The sequence below is a fragment of the Sinocyclocheilus rhinocerous genome, unplaced genomic scaffold, assembly GCF_001515625.1.
Source record: "Sinocyclocheilus rhinocerous isolate Xijiao unplaced genomic scaffold, SAMN03320098_v1.1 scaffold2870, whole genome shotgun sequence".
In the NCBI taxonomy this organism is placed as follows: Eukaryota; Metazoa; Chordata; class Actinopteri; order Cypriniformes; family Cyprinidae; genus Sinocyclocheilus; species Sinocyclocheilus rhinocerous.
In genome coordinates this window covers 319,984-339,938 of record NW_015627340.1, presented here as the reverse complement: position 1 = coordinate 339,938, position 19,955 = coordinate 319,984, and the positions used below count along the sequence as shown (strand labels likewise).

The following is a 19,955-nucleotide window of genomic DNA, read 5'->3' as shown; positions in this document are numbered from 1 at the left end:
AAGAGTCCATTTTTACTGTGCACTGTGGATTTCCTATGGAAAATGTAGTGCGAGGGGAAATTACTCGCATTCCATTAGGTCGTAAATGTATCTGGTCTAGCAAAGGTGCCGTGGTTGCCATGGGGACCAGGGGGGGCCTGGTGTCGTTGCAGACATCCTGGCACCCAGTATGTTTATTGGGTGAGGGGTCTGTGAATGTTTGTTAATCTAATGAATAATTGATTTGTTAAATCAAATGAAAAATGGTGTGTCTGATTGGTCCAGACGCTACATTATGCACTTTATTCCTATTTCATTTATGGTATTCATTTAGTAGTTGTTGATTACTCTTGTCTATCTTTTGTTAATAAAATCTATTTTACTACACTTGTGTCTTCCTTGTGTTGATGATACAGAAAGAGGTTCTACAAGTTAGAGATCCCACCAATCTTTCTTATGTGATGTACTCATAACCACACCTTAAGTGACACGTGATCCAAATATCATAACGTCATTGGTGACGCAAGTATCCATCACTACACTATTTCGCCTCCCTAGGTTGGCGAAAGCAAAATTCACTACACAGGAGAGTAGAAATGGAGAAGATCTGAAAGGTAGATAGGGGCAAGACCATGGAGTGCTTTGATACAAAAACTAAAACCTTAAAATCAACAGGTAACCAATGAAGTGAAGCTAACACAGTGAAGCTGTCCCTGTCAAAAAACGAGCAGCAGCATTCTGTACCAATTGTAAACGCGAAAGTGAAGACTGGGTAATTCCAGCATAAAGAGAGTTACAGTAATCCAGCCTGGTTGAAATGAATACATGATTATTACACGGCTCTGTGGAATACTTGTTTCTGATTTATCGCGACATTCCGAGGTCTGTTATTCCTCGATAACAACCGGCAAAAGCTGATAACACAGGCTCATCCGGGTAACTGAAGTCGGCGCTGTACTCTTCCTAGGAACAGTTTTACTTTGTGGAAGATTTGCGTTTGTTTAGCAAATAAAATATTAAAACTCGATTCAATATTATGTGCACAGTTATTTAATCATGTCATCCTGGTATCGCGGACTTGCTCTCTCGTTTCATACAAACGCAGCTGCTGCCATTTTGCGACGATTGTTTAAAACAGTTTTGTCTTAAATCAATATCTTTTATCGCCTTAGTTATTTATGTGGTGAAATGTTGTGTAATAAGTGGTATGACTGCACCGTATCCCTTAAATGTCCGTCTAGTTTGAACTTGCCGCTTGCTAGAAACTTCAAGTCTTCAAAGTCTTCACGAAACATTTGCGTTCAAATATTTCAACTCAAATCAGTATTTTTTGTCTAATTATTTACTTACGTGGCAAGTAGCCGTGTAATAAGCGGGATAATGTACATCCAGCCGGTTGTTATCGCAGAATAACCCCCTTCAGGATGATACAAGACTGATCACCCTGTCGGGGCTTATTCTGCGATAACAACCGGCTGGATGTACAACTAAGAATGTTTTTAGATGCAAAAGATGCAAAAAACTGGCTCCTACTACATAATTGATTTGTTTGTCAAATTTTAGTTCAGAATGAAGAATAACTCCAAAGTTTTTAACTTTTTTTTCATCACTTAGAACACTAGTACAAGATTAATGTTCTCATTCAGCTTTGATCACAGTGTAAAAATCACATGAACTCACATGAAATCTGTTTTTCCATCCTTTAATCAAATTATAAATGTGCCCTGAATTTAGAGTGTAGTACATCCAGAGACGTATTTGTTTCTCTCTTTAGTTCCCATAAGCAGGAATTAATGGTTGTCAGCTGACTCCAGTGATTGGTTGTCTACTGTGATTGGAGGAATTTAAGACTTGTTGTTTGGATTTCTCTTCAGTGCTATTGTGTTAACACTATTATTGTAATAAGTGTTTATGATAAGAAATACGTTCTGGTTTGTATAATTTGTATATTGTTCTTAATTCATTTATATTGTTAACTATTTGGGAATGTGTTAAGTAGAGAGGTGGGTGCCATTTACTTGTTTTCTCCTGTTTAAGCTAGTTGGGGAGTTAGTGTATTTTGTTGTTTTTTTTCTTTTCTTTTAATAGTTTAGTTAGTTTTTCTCTCTACTGGTTAGAGGAGTTATGTTTGTTGTTTTGGCCTTTGTCCCCTCTTGAAGCCTTGGAATCCTCCCACATTTATAAAATAAACTTGTTTTTGATATTGAGTTGATTTTGGTCATTGCGAAAGCACTGAGGTTGGGAACTGAACCTTGCTGCCTCCACACATCACACTATTTTATTCTGATACATGTTCCTCCATCCCTAGACTATAATGAGTATGTAACAGAATTTGGGGGCTCGTTTATCAGGAACAAAATGTGTTTTATCTATTTGTGACCCTGGACCACAAAACCAGTCATAAGGGTCAATCTTTCAAAATTGAGATTTATACATCGTCTGAAAGCTGAATAAATAAGCTTTCCATGCATGAAATGGAAACATTTATGTTAAAATTGTACATGGTCCCTTTTCAAATAAAGTTTAATAATAATAAATAAATAAGCTTTCCATTGATGTATGGTTTGTTAGGATAGGACAATATTTGGCCGAGATACAACTATTTGAATATCTGGAATCTGAGGGTGCAAAAAAAATCAAAATATTGAGAAAATCGCCTTTAAAGTTGTCCAAATTAGATTAGATTAGACAGACTTTTATTGTCCCGAAGGAAAATTGTCTTGGACACATACAATCCAGTGACTGCTGCTTAAATAAGTAACACATACACAACACATACACAAACTGCTATCAACCAACCAGTTGCACACTACATCATACAACACACCTGTAATCGTCATAATAATAAGATACAATAAAAAAAATTAAAAAAAAACTCTGCACCACTTGTCATTTATGTACAGGCAGAGCCCACCCCCTTTGCTTTTTCCCGACAGCTCGCTCCTATCAGAGCGAATGTGTGAGAACCCCTCTATTTCAACAAGACCGTCAGGGATCTCTGGTTGTAACCAAGTCTCAGTAAAAAGCATAATACAGGACTCACGGTACTCAAAGCATCCACTTGTTAAGATTCGAAGTTCATCCATCTTATTCCTCAACGACCTTGCGTTACTCAGGATCATAGATGGCAGTGGTGGTCGATTACCTCTTTTCCGTAGCCGTTGTCGTGCTAAGGGCGGTTTAGCTATGAAGACAAATGAAGTTCTTAGCAATGCATATTACTAATCAAAATTTAAGTTTTAATATATTTACAGTAGGAAATTTACAAAATATCTTCATGGAACATGATCTTTACTTAATATCCTAATGATTTTTGACATAAAAGAAAAATCTATAATTTTGACCCATACAATGTATTTTTGGTTATTGCTACAAATATACCCCAGTGACTTAAGACTGCTTTTGTGCTCCAGGGTCACATTTTTGTTATATGCAACAGGATGTAAACTGCTCCATTGTTGGACAATCAAATTTGTAAATGGTACATGTTCTTTTTCTCCCTCGTTTTTTATATTTTGCCTGACGGTTTTGGCTATTTTTGATGTGGAAGAAATTAGTGCTTGAGATATGGAATTTGGCTTAGTCTCGTTTACATTACTTCCCACTTTGGAAGTATATAATTGTTGTTGTAAAAGGGATTTAATTCCCATAGCAGACATTAGTGTCCCTAAAGAGGAGTAGAAGAAATGACAATTAAACCCCACAGAGAGACCGATATGCTCAATGAAGTCCAGGAGTCGAAGTTGAAGTTCCATTAAACATTAAAAATTAAACACAAACTCTTCACCAAATCTTTATTTTAAAACAAAATTACCAAAATTACACACCAATTTCCTCTGTGAGGGTCATTTAAGGGTCCAACAGAAACAACGGGCTATGAGATCCATCATTTGTGTTGCTAATTATTTTGTTTAGGGTAATTATTCATTCATTCATTCATTCAAGTTTATTTGTATAGCGCTTTTTACAATACAAATCGTTGCAAAGCAACTTTACAGAAAATTAAGTTTCTACAATATATTTAGTAGTAGCTTATCAGTGGTGACTGTCAGATAATGTACATATGGCAGAAATGTACTGAGAAATCAATTAAAGATGTAATCAAACAGATGATGAACATTATTAACAGCAATTACTATATGTTGCAATCAAACTTATAGCAACATTTGGTAGTTCTGTATGTTGTTTCAGGGTTCTGAGGTCCTCTGAGGAAATTATGTTTACAGCCGTGTATTTAAATGAATAGTTCACTCAAAAATGAAAATTTGCTTAATATTTACTCAACCTCAGGCCATCTGAGATGGAGTTTGTTTCCTCAACAGAACAGTTTTGGAGAAATTTAGCATCACATCACTTGCTCACCAATGGATGCTCTGCAGTGAATGGGTGCCGTCAGAATGAAAGTCCAAACAACATGACTCCAGTTCATCAATTAACATCTTTTGATGTGAAAAACTGTGATTTTCAGAAACAAACCCATCATTTATGCTGGTGATTTTGGCCATAATCCACAATTCCATAATCCAGAAATGCTTCCTCCAGTGAAAAAGCCCATCCCTTGTTGTCCTCTTACATCAAAATCCACCCACGTTTCTTTAGAACTGTTTCAGACTATTTTGACATGTAAATGGTGCTTGATCTCAGCATATTTCTCTTCTGATTCAGAAGAGATGACATTTCACTGGGGAAAATGATATTATGGATAGAGGACTAGCAATAGTTTTAAGTCAAAACATCTTAATGATGGATTTGTTTCTTACAAACACACACCTTTCATCTTCACAAGATGTTAACTGATGGACTGGACTGGTGTGGATTACTTGTGGATTATTGTGATGTTTTTATCAGCTGTTTGGACTCTCATTCTGACGGCACCCATTCACTGCAGAGGATTCATCGGTGGATCCTTTTTGGATGGACTGGAGTGGTGTGGATTATTGTGATGTTTTTATCAGCTGTTTGGCCTCTCATTCTGACGGCACCCATTCACTGCAGAGGATTCATCGGTGGAATTTTCATTTTTGGGTGAACCATTCCTTTAATTTAAAAGATCAATTAAAATGTCATTCTGTGCAGATACGATAAAATAACTGGATAATGAATAAAAAAAATGTATCTGTATCTTTTTGAGATTATACCAGCAACCTTCAGCAAACATATCTGGAACTCATTCTTCTGCTCAACTGATGTTGGTCTGATTGTACTCTACGGCTCTGATGGTAATGTCTAGTCTCTTGCGTCCTGTTCAGCTCACTTCTTGTAGATCTGATGTCATAAACCAGAAAAGCAACAGCAGCCACGCTCACCAAAGCAGAAACAACCAATCGTATCACAGTTTCAGTAAAACCACAACAGTGGACGTGGTCTGAAAAGAAAAGAAAAACGCTGAGTTAGAAAAGTGCATTTAGCTGTCTTTCAAACAGACTCATAGGTGCCGGTTTTAAGAGTTGTTATTATTAGGAACTCAAGCATTCACTGTGAAGGCAGAACATCCACAAGCTTTACTGTGTGTTTGAGTGTTTGCATGCACATTTTCTTTGCTTAGCCAAATGACATTAGCTAGGATTGTTCACTATAAGCAATTCTAGACTCTCTTAAGGGATTCGGCGACATCTTTAATCTCAGCTCTTTTAGAAACCTATGTGATTGTCATTTCTTCTCAAAGATCTTTTTTTTTTGCTTTGAGCACTAATGTCTTTTTGAGCAACATGGGGCACCACACCCACACACTGCTCTTGGACACCCGCTTCACGCCTCTGACGCTCATCTGCGGTCTGCCTTTGTTCCAGTGAAATCATAAAAGAAAAGAAAAGAAAAGCAAATGCACTTCACCCTCATATGCACAAACTATGTGTCTAGGAGTGCATGAGCTCATCTTGAATGCAATGTAAGCATACAAGCATCTGTTGAATGCATAAATATAATGTAAATGAAAATGTTGCAAATGTGGTTGATTATTTCACACCCATCTTCAGTAACATGAAGCGACACCTATGAATACGTGCTGCATTGGCATTGTGGTTGGTCACAATTGCATAAACGTGGCCTCAAATCTGACATTAAGCCACTATGAGCTAACACTGGATTTCAGAATAAAAAAATCTTTAAAGTTTTATAAAAACTGATGTCTCATAAACTGCACACATTTAACAGAGTTCTGCTCTCACACTAACATCACGAGTGGCGTACCTGAACTTGGCTGATGGAGTACAGTAATATTGACATCTTCAGTCTGGTTGATGGTTAAATTGGACGGCACAAAATTTGAGCTTGTTGAACTTCCTGGTGTTATAGAACTTTGTGGAGTCTCTGAAAATGACAGATGTTACCGTGATAAGGGTATAGTTCACCCCAAAATGAAAACTCTTTCCTCATTTACTCACTCTCAAGCTGTTCCAAGACGAAGAAAGAAACTCATACAGGTTTGGAACAACTTGTGGGTAAGTAAATGATGACGAAATTGTCATTTTTGGGCAAACTATCCCTTTAATACAGTTAATACCATAAAATGTGTATGTAAGGAACATTGAAAAGAACAGAAAAGAAACATTTTAAAATATTACCATGACAACGATACAATTCAAATAAAACAAAACAGTCCTGGAAAATTACACTGCTATTCTCCACTCACCATAAACTGTAACATTGAAACTCATGTAGCTGGTCTCACTGCTGATAGCTGTTAGTTTATAAAGTCCAGAGTCTGTGGTAATGGTGTTTGTGATGGTCAGAGATCCAGTCTGATGATCCAGCTGCAGTCTGTCTCTGAATCTCCCAGCAGGACCATCATATGTCGAGTGTGTTTGTGTGAGCCTGCCGACTTCAGCTATTCGAGTGTTTCCAAACATCCACTGTATGAACAAATATTTCTGTACTTCAGTAACATCAGTGTTTAGAGTGACAGAATCTCCCTCCATCACTGATATTGACTTCACTTCTTCTGTCACATCTAGAGAACAAACAGAAACATGTTTTGTAACAGACTAAATGCTCCCCTAAAACATTATGTTGGTTATTAATGACCAAACTAAATCTGTATTATGAATGGCAGTAAACCAAGACTTTAAAGTGGGATCTAATTAGACGTGAATTGAAAGTTCAGAGGATTTCAGTGCGAAGTGATTTTTCCTCAGCACTCACTTTCATGCAAAACAAATCAATCAAGCAAATCTGCAGATCAGCCTGCAGCCCAAAACTAGTAAATAAATTACGTTTGTAAATAAAATAAAAAGTGATAAACTGTCTAAAAAAACTTTTTTATGAAATCCACCGTAATAAGACATTTAATTCTATTAAAAAAGAAAACATGAAAGGAAGTAATAAAAACACTTAGAACTTACCAACCAGACGCCACAAGCACACACAGAACAAAATAAGAGCCTTAATCATATCCATTGGCTGCTATTTGTCATTCAATAATAAAGCTGTCTAAAAACAGCTTGTCATCGCCAGCGATTCTCTGAGAGATGAGAGTGAATGACATTAGCAGATGCCATGCCAAGGTGTTGACATAGAATACGTTTTCTTACCGCTTAAAATCAACGTTTTAGAGTGGGAACATTACATATAAATGGAATAAGAATTAACGACCTAGAAAAAACGTGTGCTCTTGAGTCCTTGCCAGTGAGACTGTCTATATGCACCGTTTAGCTGACACTACACATTCCACTGGCGTGTGACTGCCCCTTTTTGGAGACACCGCGGCGCAATGCTTGAGCCATAGTGACATAATGTCACCTCATTGTACCCAGTTGTAGAGCAAACAACGAGCTTTCGCTGATTGTTTGCAGAGTAGTGGAAGTTACTCCTATCAAAGCGTCAATAGCTGGTTAGGTGTGTGTGACCTGTCAGCCTGCAGCCCAAAACTAGTAAATAAATTACGTTTGTAAATAAAAAAGTGATAATAAACTTTATGAAATCCACCGTAATACGACATTTAATTCTATTAAAAAAGAAAACATGAAAGGATAAAAACACTTAGAACTTACCAACCAGACGCCACAAGCACACACAGAACAAAATAAGAGCCTTAATCATATTCATTGGCTGCTATTTGTCATTCAATAATAAAGCTGTCTAAAAAACAGCTTCTCATCGCCAGCGATTCTCTGAGGAATGAGAGCGAATGACATTAGCAGATGCCATGCCAAGTTGTTGACATAGAATACGTTTTCTTACCGCTTAAAATCAACGTTTTAGAGTGGGAACATTACATATAAATGGAATAAGAATTAACGACCTAGAAAAAACGTGTGCTCTTGAGTCCTTGCCAGTGAGACTGTCTATATGCACCGTTTAGCTGACACTACACATTCCACTGGCGTGTGACTGCCCCTTTTTGGAGACACCGCGGCGCAATGCTTGAGCCATAGTGACATAATGTCACCTCATTGTACCCAGTTGTAGAGCAAACAACGAGCTTTCGCTGATTGTTTGCAGAGTAGTGGAAGTTACTCCTATCAAAGCGTCAATAGCTGGTTAGGTGTGTGTGACCTGATGCGGCTCTGCGCAGACCGATCTGCGTCTGACTGGAAGCAGTGCGTGCCGCCGCTCAGAAACACAACGGAGATTCAGTGGAACAGAATATTTTAAATCTCCAGAGATCGTCTGCATTAATTCAGACTCACAGTTTCACAACAACGTGCAGAACATGTCATTGCTCTTTCTACTGTTATTGGCCATGGGCGGTAAGTGATGGATTTCTGTTCTTTCGGTTTCATTTTAGACACTGGAGTATTAATGTTCAGTGTTAAATACATGGAAAATGACACTGACGAAACACACCCAGACGCGTCTAATAATTATACCAACATTTGTAAATGATGTGGCAAATGGTTGTTTTGTATGTGGTATAGCCTATCACATGTGAACCAGTCGCCGTCGACACCTGCTGGAAAGTAAAACATCCATTAAAAGCGCATTTGCTGAAATTCCTATTATTTCTGGAATTGGCTTTTTTATTTGAATTGTATAATTTGGACGACACTGTTGTAGAGTCTGATCTGTAAAACTGATTGCATGCTCTAGGTGTGTCCGGCGCAGAAACAGACGAGATGTCAGTGATGGAGGGAGATTCCGTTACTCTACACACTGATCTTACAGAAATACAGAATGACGATACCATACTGTGGATGTGTGGACCCAAAGGATTCGTCATATCTCAAATAACGAGAAAGAACGATTTGACCTCATTTTTTGTCACTGATGAGGCTGAATTCAGAGGCAGATTGCAGGTGGATCAGAACACTGGATCTCTCACCATCAGAAACACCAGAATCAGACACTCTGGGCAATATAAACGAACAATTTCTAGAGAAAAGACTACGATAAAAATATTTAATGTTACTGTCTTTGGTGAGTATCAAGTCTTTCAATGTAACAATGATCGTGTTTGGATTAATAATTATATCATTCCATAAGAGACGCCATAAGAGATATCACAAATGTGTTTGAAATCATTTTCTTTGCTGTTAAATTAGTGACACTTACATGTATTATAAGTAAAACATCACTAAGAGAGATTTATTTTCCAGAGGCAGTTGGTGAGACGGATGGAGTGAAGTCAGTGTCAGTGATGGAGGGAGATCCTGTCACTCTACACACTGATACTGAAATACACACAGATGATCTGATTGTGTGGAGGTTTGGAGATAAAGGCATCCTCCTGGCTAAAATTGATGTAGAGACTAAAGAGACTTCATTAAACGATGCTGATGAGAGATTCAAAGATCGACTGCTGCTGGATCAGACCGGATCTCTGACTATAAAGAACACCAGAACTGAACACGCTGGACTTTATTAAGTACAGATCAGAGGCCGTGAGCGCTCGCAGCGCTTCCTTCTTTCTGTCAGTGGTGAGTAATTCTAATCTTTCAATGTAATGGCACACAGTATAATTAGATCAATGATTAGATTACATGAACATGATGAACAAGAAATATGTCAGAAAATCATAATTGATTGTGGGAAATGAAATCTTCTCTAATAATAATATGATTTATACAGAAAAATAATCAGCTTCAGAAAAAAATTCAGATGGACACATTTGTTCACACTAACTGTCTGACTGTCTCTCTGTAGCTGTTTCAGATTTGACTCTGTCTTTTGGTGAAATAGTAGCGATAGTTGCCGCTGTTCTGCTGGCGGCTGCATTTTTAGCTGCCGTGGTGATTTACTATCGCAGAAAGATTGCTGAACTGCAAATGGGTACGTATTACAGCAGGGCCGGTCCTGACCAATTTGGTTCCCTAGGAAGGCATCACAGCCAATTCTGCCACCGATCATTCACACAGAAACTGCATAGCTTTATGACATAAAATGAATTATACAATAAAAATAAGAGTAATGCACAGAAAGAAAACACATTAACTCAGCTATATAGCTATTTAAATGAGAGAACTTTACTAGTATCGTCCAAAGGTGCTATAGTAAATGTGATATTTAGTTTTTCTGCAATATATACTTCAGCATGAAAAAAAGTTCAGAACTTTTCATCAAATTACTTGAACAGCTATTGTTCAAATAGTTTTGGAATGGGGGGGGGACTGAAAAAAAAGGGTTTACTCTTTCCAAGAACCAACTCAAACCTCTTTCAGTAACCATACAGTGAACAGAATTATATATATATATGTCTTTCCACATGAGTGTTCAAAGGCCATATTCCCACTTTTTTTTTTACCCATTTAATATATCTATAAAATATGATTATTTTAATGTGATTATTAAATAAAAAATATTAAACAATAAGAAATATACTGCACTAATACCATTGTACTGTCAAATTTTAAAAATGGGTATTGAATAAAAATAGTATTACATTGAAAAAATAACAATACTAAAGTTAGGGGGGGGACTGAAAAAAAAGGGTTTACTCTTTCCAAGAACCAACTCAAACCTCTTTCAGTAACCATACAGTGAACAGAATTATATATATATATCTTTCCACATGAGTGTTCAAAGGCCATATTCCCACTTTTTTTTAACCTATTTAATATATCTATAAAATATGATTATTTTAATGTGATTATTAAATAAAAAATATTAAACAATAAGAAATATACTGCACTAATACCATTGTACTGTCAAATTTTAAAAATGGGTATTGAATAAAAATAGTATTACATTGAAAAAATAACAATACTAAAGTTAATGTCTTGATATCTCAATTTCAAGCATTCTTAAATTGAGGGATGCACCTCATACATGTAGCGTGAGCAGTTTCTGATTTAAATTAGATTGTATACATAAAACAAACCTGCATGAAAACTCTCTCTGACAGCAGGTGGAGCTTATGGAACAGCTGTAAACAAAACAGAGCAGGGCTTATAAGCACTACTTTAAACTGCATTTTACATTGCGATATGACTATCGCATTAAGCCATAATACAATATTGATTTTATTTCGATATATCATGCAGCCCTAATTAAAATCGAATTTATAAAAAAAAAAAAAATGGATTGACGGTGCCCCTAGCAATTGTATACATAAAACAAACCTGCATGAAAACACTCTCTGACAGCAGGTGGAGCTTATGGAACAGCTGTAAACAAAACAGAGCAGAGCTTATAAGCACTACTTTAAACTGCATTTTACATTGCGATATGACTATCGCATTAAGCCATAATACAATATTGATTTTATTTCGATATATCATGCAGCCCTAATTAAAATCGAATTTATAAAAAAAAAAAAAAATGGATTGACGGTGCCCCTAGCATTTGCCTATTCCACCACCATTACAGTTAATACTGCAAGGCAGTGAGCTTTATTATGCTACAGCAGATTAGTATTTAAAGGTTGATTGATCATATTGCAAGATTTTTTTTTTCCTTTTTTAATTTAAATGCACCAATCACAACACTCACTGCGCTCTCCCAGCTTTTATAGGTGCATATACTGCACTAATACCATTGTACTGTCAAATTTTAAAAATGGGTATTGAATAAAAATAGTATTACATTGAAAAAATAACAATACTAAAGTTAATGTCTTGATATCTCAATTTCAAGCATTCTTAAATTGAGGGATGCACCTCATACATGTAGCGTGAGCAGTTTCTGATTTAAATTAGATTGTATACATAAAACAAACCTGCATGAAAACACTCTCTGACAGCAGGTGGAGCTTATGGAACAGCTGTAAACAAAACAGAGCAGAGCTTATAAGCACTACTTTAAACTGCATTTTACATTGCGATATGACTATCGCATTAAGCCATAATACAATATTGATTTTATTTCGATATATCATGCAGCCCTAATTAAAATCGAATTTATAAAAAAAAAAAAAATGGATTGACGGTGCCCCTAGCATTTGCCTATTCCACCACCATTACAGTTAATACTGCAAGGCAGTGAGCTTTATTATGCTACAGCAGATTAGTATTTAAAGGTTGATTGATCATATTGCAAGATTTTTTTTTTTTTCCTTTTTTAATTTAAATGCACCAATCACAACACTCACTGCACTCTCCCAGCTTTTATAGGTGCAGAGACCGGTCTCTTATATCAAACGTTACTCAAGGTCTGCACTCTAAAATTCTTTTTATTATAGATAATAACAGATGAAAAAATGTTTCGGCTTGCTGCCTTCGTCAGTATAATTTAAATGCATAAAATGAAATGGGATGGAGTTGGGGGAAAATGTTGATGGGGGCTGTTTTAACTTCATTTTCATAACAACATAAATATTTTCTAGTGTTACAACCCACACCACCTATTGTTTCACCTAAAAATTCTGGCATCTTTTTCTCACATGTTGTTTAAAACGTATTCTGTTGTTTTGTTTTGTTTTTCCTGTAGAACACAAAAGGAGATGTTTGGCAGAATGTTCAGGCTGCTCTTTTCCATACTACAGTTCAAAGTGGCCACAACGCTCAAGCTTTGTGTAATGCTTGACTATAATGTATAAACTATAATGTAGTCCAAACAATTAATCTACTATATTCCAAGTTTTCTGACATAATATGCAAAATGCTATTCGCTGATAATCTGAAGTTCTGAACCTTCACTGAAACTCTGAAATGGACTGCAAATGTTGTGCCAAAAGTGTTGACATTATATAAAGCCATCCTTGTGAATAGAGTGAATTGGTTAATTTGCCCTACAAATCTTTACAGATTCCCCACAGTGTCTCACAAGGCATCTTTATGCAGCTGAGTATATGTATATGTATGTAACTGAGATGTCCACCTGCACAGTCACTTGATCTCATGAACACATTTCTGTTCTGTTTCTATGCGATGCTTCGATGGGTGAAGAGAAGAAAGATCCAGTGGATGAGGGAGATTCTGTCACTCTACACACTAATGTTACTCAACTACATAAAGATGATGTGATACAGTGGTGGTATGAAGAAGTAGATGAAAAGAATCTCATTGCTGAATTCGATAAAGTGAAGAATGAGAAACATGTTTATAATGGTTCTGATGGGAGATTCAGAAGCAAACGGAGTCTGGATGATTCTGGAAATCTCACCATCACAGACATCAGGACCATTCACTCTGGACTCTATAAACTCAAGATCAGCAGCCGTAGAAGAACCAAATACAAGGCAATTTTTGTTCCCGTGACTGGTGGGTATATAAAGTCTTTCAGTGTGTTAATTATCATGCATTGTGTGAACAGTTTAGATGATCAGAAATTAACTTAGTTTCTCAAAATTTTAACCAAATTTAATTACTTACAGATTTTTAATGACTTTAATTAGTACCATGCTACAATTAAAAAAGAAAATCTCAAATTTCAAGAATAAAGTTATAATGTTATGAGAATAAAGTCATAGTATTATTTAGGGGTGACCCCGAATAGTCGACCATTCGATGCTTCGATAGGAGGAGCCTGATTCGACTACCATTCTCACAGTCGAACATTCGCGGGGTGTTATGATCATGCCATTTTGGCTATATGGGGGTGCTCAAATGTCTGATTTCACATAGAACTACCGGTTAATATACAGCCTATTATGATAATGCTGTAAATAAGAATCTGAAAAGAAAGAAGCTTCAAATAAATATTTTAACGTGCGTGAATAAATCCAACCACCCCTATAGATTTAAGTTTCACTTTCCATAATCCGTGACCGACAGAGGAGCATCTTGGCGGCAGGGATTTAAAACTTTAACAAGACTCAAACTGACACAGACAGAGTGAAAGACTGGATTTTTTTCGATCAGGTTGGGTACAAGTGATTTCAAAACATTTCAGCCGGTTTATATATATCGTGTATATATTATTTATCTCGTATAAGATGCATTTGGTTGAGTCAAGCGCTTCATTGTAGTACTACGGTAATTAAAGTTATCTCTTTCTCTTTAAGTCATCCTCCGCTCTACTTCACTTTGATTTTTTTTTTTTTTTACTTTTTGTATGACTGTAATCTCATAATGCTATGATTTTAATCTCAAAACATTATGACTTTATTCTCCTAAAAGGCCTATGAGATTATTCTTGCAACATACTACAAAAACATTCCTACAGCTGCTTTATTGAATCAGTTTGACATGATACTTTACACATTAATTAATTGGGTTTGGTTGGAGTAGTTCACATCTTTTACTGTAAAAACTATATTTTATATAAGTGCTCTGTGTGCAATGTAAGTGAGATGAAATTAACACGTTTACACTAAATTAAACAATCTGTAACTGTCAAACTGTTTGTTGTAGTGTGTTCACAGCATATTTGAATTTTGTAGATAACAGCATATTATTCCATAACAGACATTTCATTAAAGTTACATACAGTGGGTTCTGCTTTGCATCAGCTAACAAAATGACACACAATTTAAAAGATCTTGGTACATGTCAAACTAGATTTTTTTTTTAATTATGTAAATGTATCTGTTGTTGAAATTGCAAACTAAATTTTTTTTTTTTTAATCTTCTGAATTTCTCTGTTTCTATGTGCTGCTGTGACGTGAAGTGAAGTCACTGTCAGTGGAGAAGGGAAAACCTGTCACTCTCCAGGCTAATGCTAAAACAGAGGGCAATCTGATACTTTGGACATTTGGAGCTGAAAAGCGTCTCATTGTTAAATTTGATTCAGGAACACCTAGTATTAGTGAGGAATTCAGAGACAGACTGAGTCCGGATCATCAGACTGGATCTGTGACCATCAGAAACATGGGCACCACAGACTCTGGACAGTATAAACTACAGATCATCAACAGCGAACAGACCACAATCAAGAGATTTAATGTATCTGTCACCAGTGAGTAGAACAACATTGATTATAGTAGTAGTATATTTATTTCTGTAACATTTCCATTTGAAATTGTTGCACAAAAGATGTTGTTTCAGATATTCTGTTTGTGTCAGCGTTAATGCATTAGTGATCTTTCTATCACAGCTGATTTTGCTTAGTTAAAAATGCATTTTTTTACAATTAAAATGTGCCTCAACCTCACTATTGCAGTATTTGATTTGAGACATGATTTAAACTGTCATTTAAACCACTATACGACAAGCATTTGAATGTCGTAAATGCAGACAATTTCAGCTGATCTATTTTGCCAATGCAAAAGTGTTTTTTTTTATTTTTATGAAACACTATTGCAGTTGTTGAAAAATAATTCAAGGGGCAAGTGCTCGACTAAAGCAAACACTATTCACCATAATGGTGACTTCAAACTAAATATTTTCAATAAAAAAAGTCACTTTACTTTCATAAAGTTAAGTTTTCACTACCAAATTCTGTACTTTGAACTACATTTTTAAAATTAATGTATATTACTGTTTAATTCATGTATATTAAGATGCTAAGAGTTAAAACTAATGTAGTAGACCTTGCTAGCTGCCAATTAGCTGCAATATTAGCAAAAATGTCATTTTGTATATTAAATTACAAATATTCAGTCTATTGTAAATTATATTTAAACATGACATTTTGTAACTCTAGATGAGAACAAATTTATCAACAATAAGATCAAAGAAATGCAGAGAGGAAATGAGAAAAGACCCAGAGAGGTATGCAGAGTATCTGCAGAAGGAAAAAGAACGTTACAAAAAGAGAAAGGAAAATGGGCAGATAAAGACTGTCTCCCAGCTGACAAAAAGAGAGAAAAATCTGAAAAGAAGGCAGTGGAGGATAAATAAAAGAAACCAGAGGGCAAAGCACAAAGTACTGCATGCCTCAAATCAGTCTGTTGCAACACAAACACACCACCACTATCCCCATCTGAATTAGTTACTTGCACATGTACCAAAAGCCTAAATGTTGCAATGAGACTACTTCTCAGTCTGAAATGAGAAATAATTGGGCATGGTACAAAAAAGTAATGTTGTGGTGAGATGCTGTTAGTGTTATGGGTTTGTGTTAGTTTAGCTAGCCTATATTATAATGTTCGTGCCACATCAACTTTAGGAGATAATATTTTTTAAACATGAAAAACAGTTTGAGTTCTTTATTGCAAAACTACTACTATTTTTTACACATGCAATACCTGCTGTTTTCTGTTTCTTTTACTGTTATTCTCTACAGTAGCCTGCAACATCTGTCATAAAAAGCTAAATATGTTATATTTAGTGTGTATGGAAACAATTGACATCTAAGGGTACTGTTTAAATTTTACATTTTGTATATTATTTTTTAATATCAGTATTTACAAAACTGAACAAAATTAGAAAAACTATTGAAATGTGTTACATTTTTATAGAAATTAAAAAAGAAAAATGTATATAATGATTATCGTAACATTGCGGTAAGGACATTTTGTAAGAAGAAGAGTTGAAAAACAAAAAATAAACATGTTCCAGACTAAAATCTTAATGACACCATGCAATTTTGTTGACCTTTTTATATGTATTACAAAAATTAAAATTCACAGAGGTTTTTATTTTGGAGAGTCAAAAGTGCCCGTAGTTGCAGAAACACCCATATATGCATAGATAAACATATATGGTATACAGTATATGTAGCATCATTGTTCCTTTCTCTTTTTAAATTGTTCTCATTGTCTCTGCTTTTTGTTTCAGAATCCACTGAAGAGAGTGTGAAAGAATCAACGCCTTTGATGAGTGAAGAGTATGTGTAGAGAGGATGAGCGGGAGGGAATGAGTTCAGTTTGATGAGATAAGACATGTCCACCAGAGTCATTCACTGACATTTAAACACAAAAACATATTTCTGCTTTTATTTTATATATGTGGGTTTTTCAAGATTGTGGGAACCCTAGTTCTTCAAAGAAAAAGAAAGAAACTGTTGTTGAGGGGGTGAATTAATATAAGAAATATCTGACTCCATTACTGATCCTTTCAGAATCAGAAGGAGCTTTATTACCAAGTATGTTTACACACAGAAGCAATTTGACTTGGCAACAGGAGCTTCCAGTGCAGAAGAAAGTACACACATAGAGCAAACATACATGATAGTGCAGACATACATAGAATTACACAGTAAAAATGAAATAACACTAATATAAGAAAAACAGAAAAATAAATAAAAAAAAACAGCGATGTCTGTTTTGAAATGAAGTATTTTTTGTGTACTGAAGGCTCATGAAACTTAACGTCGTGTTTGACTGGTTGTGTGGAACTGATCGTCCGCTAAGCTTCGTTGTCACATTTACAAGTAGCCCGTCTGCCTGCACTTGTACTGCTGCTGTCAAACATGAAGCAAGAATCGATCAGACAGAGTGAGTTACCTTAAGAAATGCTAAGTTATGCCTGGATTAACCATGCATGTGCGTCAAGAAATTATATATAGTTAAAGTGAAAATGGCAAACTGTAATAGAGAGAGAGACTTCGCAACTAAAAAGAAAACAAAACAAAAAAAAGTTCACAGTATAGTATTTTTCTCATAGGCTCAAACACCTATAGAGACTTAAAACACCTTAGAGACGTGCCAGTGGAAAAACAAGAAAAAGTTGATTGCTCATTTGCTCAAAATGGACATAAGTAAACCATTATTCATCAAAAAGTTCTCTTAAATAGAACAGATTAACAAAATATTGTTAAATAAAATGAAATCGTCGAAGCCTACTTGCATTGGATGTGCTGGTTGATGGCACGTCCTCATCTCATATATGAAACACCTGTGATTCACAAGTATCTGCTAATGCACTCTCATATGGAAGTCCATTTCCGCCACTGAATAAAAAATAAATATGGGTAATTGTAACTTTTTTCTCACAATTCTGACTTTGTTTCTTGCGATTCAGACTTTTTCCTCAGAATTGTGCGATATAAACCCACAATTGCGAGTTATGAATTCAGAATTGTGAGACGTAAACTCACAATTTCTAGTTATAAAGTCAGAATTGCGTGATTGAAACTCACAATTGCGAGAAAAAAGAATTGCGAGATTTAAACTCAGTTCTGAGAAATAAAGTCAGAATCGCAAAATATAAATATGCAATAAGAAAATGTGTATTTTTCCCCTCAGAATTGGACTTTATAACTCGCAATTGCGAGAAGAGAAGTCAGAATTGCATGATATAAACTCACACCTGCGAGGGAAAAAAGTCAGAATTGCTCGCAAGTTTATATCTTGCAATTCTGATTCTGATTCTGGAATTTAAACTCACAATTGCAAGAAAAAAAAGTCAAACTGTGAGATAAAAAGTCGCAATTATCCTTTTTGATTTATTTATTTATTTAAATTCAGAGGCGGAAACAGGCTTCAAGATATAGTACCTTCAATAGCCTGCAGATGGCAATATTATTTATTTTGTAGCAGAAATAAACTGCTGCAGAAACAGCATGTAACTAAAGAGTACATTGCACATAGTCATTCAAATATGTAGTCAAGTAGAGAGTAAAAGTTGCTAATATCTTTGATACTCAGTATAACTTCTAAGTAACCAAAGAATATACTCAAGTACAGTAACTAATTACATTTACTCAAGTACGTAACACTGTATGCGTCACATTATTGTGTGGAGAGCATCAGAATGTGTTGTGACATTTTCAAATCGCAGATAGTGCTAGTATTTCAAAACTTCATAATTTGGCAAGCTGTATTATCAAATATATTAACACCACTTGAGTTTTTCAAAACATGTTTGTGATAATGAAGGTTTGTTTGCCTTTTAATCAATGTGTGTAATCAAATGTATTCATATACAGTATAAAATGGGGGTGGGGGGTGGGGCCTGTGTGTGCGTGTTTGTTTGTCTTGGTGTAATAACACTTATTGGATTTGTGCTGCTCAGATGAAGTTAGATTGAGCATTGAGAAATTAAGATTATTCAATAAACTCTGCTCATTTTACCATAGGCCTACTTTGTTCCTGCTTTTTCCCTGCCTCTGTCTGATTAATTAATTTACTATAACATTTAAAGAAGCAGAGTGATTATTAATATTCCCACTTTGCCAGCATATCACAATGAAAGTAATGATTAAAAGCAGCTTGTGTTTGCTTATTCAGTCACAAGTTGGCGCTACAGCAGCGTCATCTGCATTGGGAGATTCATGAGTTGCTGAACAACATCATCCTGAAAGCATCCAAGAAACAGGGCCGTGCACTGGGGGGTGGCCCGGTGGCTAGAGCCACTGCCCCTTTGCCCTCATCGGCTGAGGTGCCCCTCTCACCAACCCTCCCCAACATTTGGCTCACTTTGCCCCATAGCTGCCATTTTGGGAAAAAAATGGCTACTGTAGCTTATTCAGGCTAATATTTAGCTAAATGATTTGCATGGTTTTATATGTTGCTAAATCACCTATATGTATCATAAATATTTTTAGACCTGGATAAATTTGCTTTGATGTAACAACCATTACATCTGTTATGCTAAAATTTTACTTTGACAAGCCAAAAACAGTTTTTAAAGTAAATGGGTGCCTTCTATTCCCCCCATGTGCTTCTCCTTTTCACAAAGTGATTAAAAGTGATTACAACAAAATGTCCACGTTCTTAGAATTATAATGTCTGATCAAATTATTATACATTTCTACAAATTATATATGGGTGGTTCCAAAAAACATGGTCACATGACAGTAAAAGTGTATACAGTTGCCAAGAAACAGGGGGGTGGGTC

General features: G+C 35.7%; 1 protein-coding gene and 1 pseudogene across 1 annotated transcript; one reads left to right on the top strand and one right to left on the bottom strand.

Annotated features, from left to right (window-relative positions):
* Nucleotides 1-5,126: 5,126 nt before the first annotated feature.
* On the bottom strand, nt 5,127-6,897 carry LOC107727088 (uncharacterized). The gene is made up of 3 exons (XM_016536854.1): nt 6,611-6,897; nt 6,169-6,288; nt 5,127-5,344 (listed from the first exon to the last, which is right to left on the bottom strand). The coding sequence occupies exons 1-3, from the start codon at nt 6,894-6,896 to the stop codon at nt 5,127-5,129; spliced, it is 624 nt and encodes a 207-aa protein (XP_016392340.1). The 5' UTR covers nt 6,897.
* Nucleotides 6,898-8,659: 1,762 nt separating this feature from the next.
* Nucleotides 8,660-15,197, top strand: LOC107727163 (uncharacterized; annotated as a pseudogene).
* The last annotated feature ends 4,758 nt before the right edge of the window (nt 15,198-19,955 follow it).

Bases quoted from the DNA above. Each gene is read 5' to 3' on its own strand.
- LOC107727088 (XM_016536854.1), bottom strand. From the start codon at position 6,896: ATGGAGGGAGATTCTGTCACTCTAAACACTGATGTTACTGAAGTACAG. The intron at 6,289-6,610 runs GTGAGTGGAGAA...TGTCATTTTCAG, and splicing joins TTTCAATGTTACAGTTTATG to AGACTCCACAAAGTTCTATA. The intron at 5,345-6,168 runs GTACGCCACTCG...TTTTCTTTTCAG, and splicing joins ACTCCATCAGCCAAGTTCAG to ACCACGTCCACTGTTGTGGT.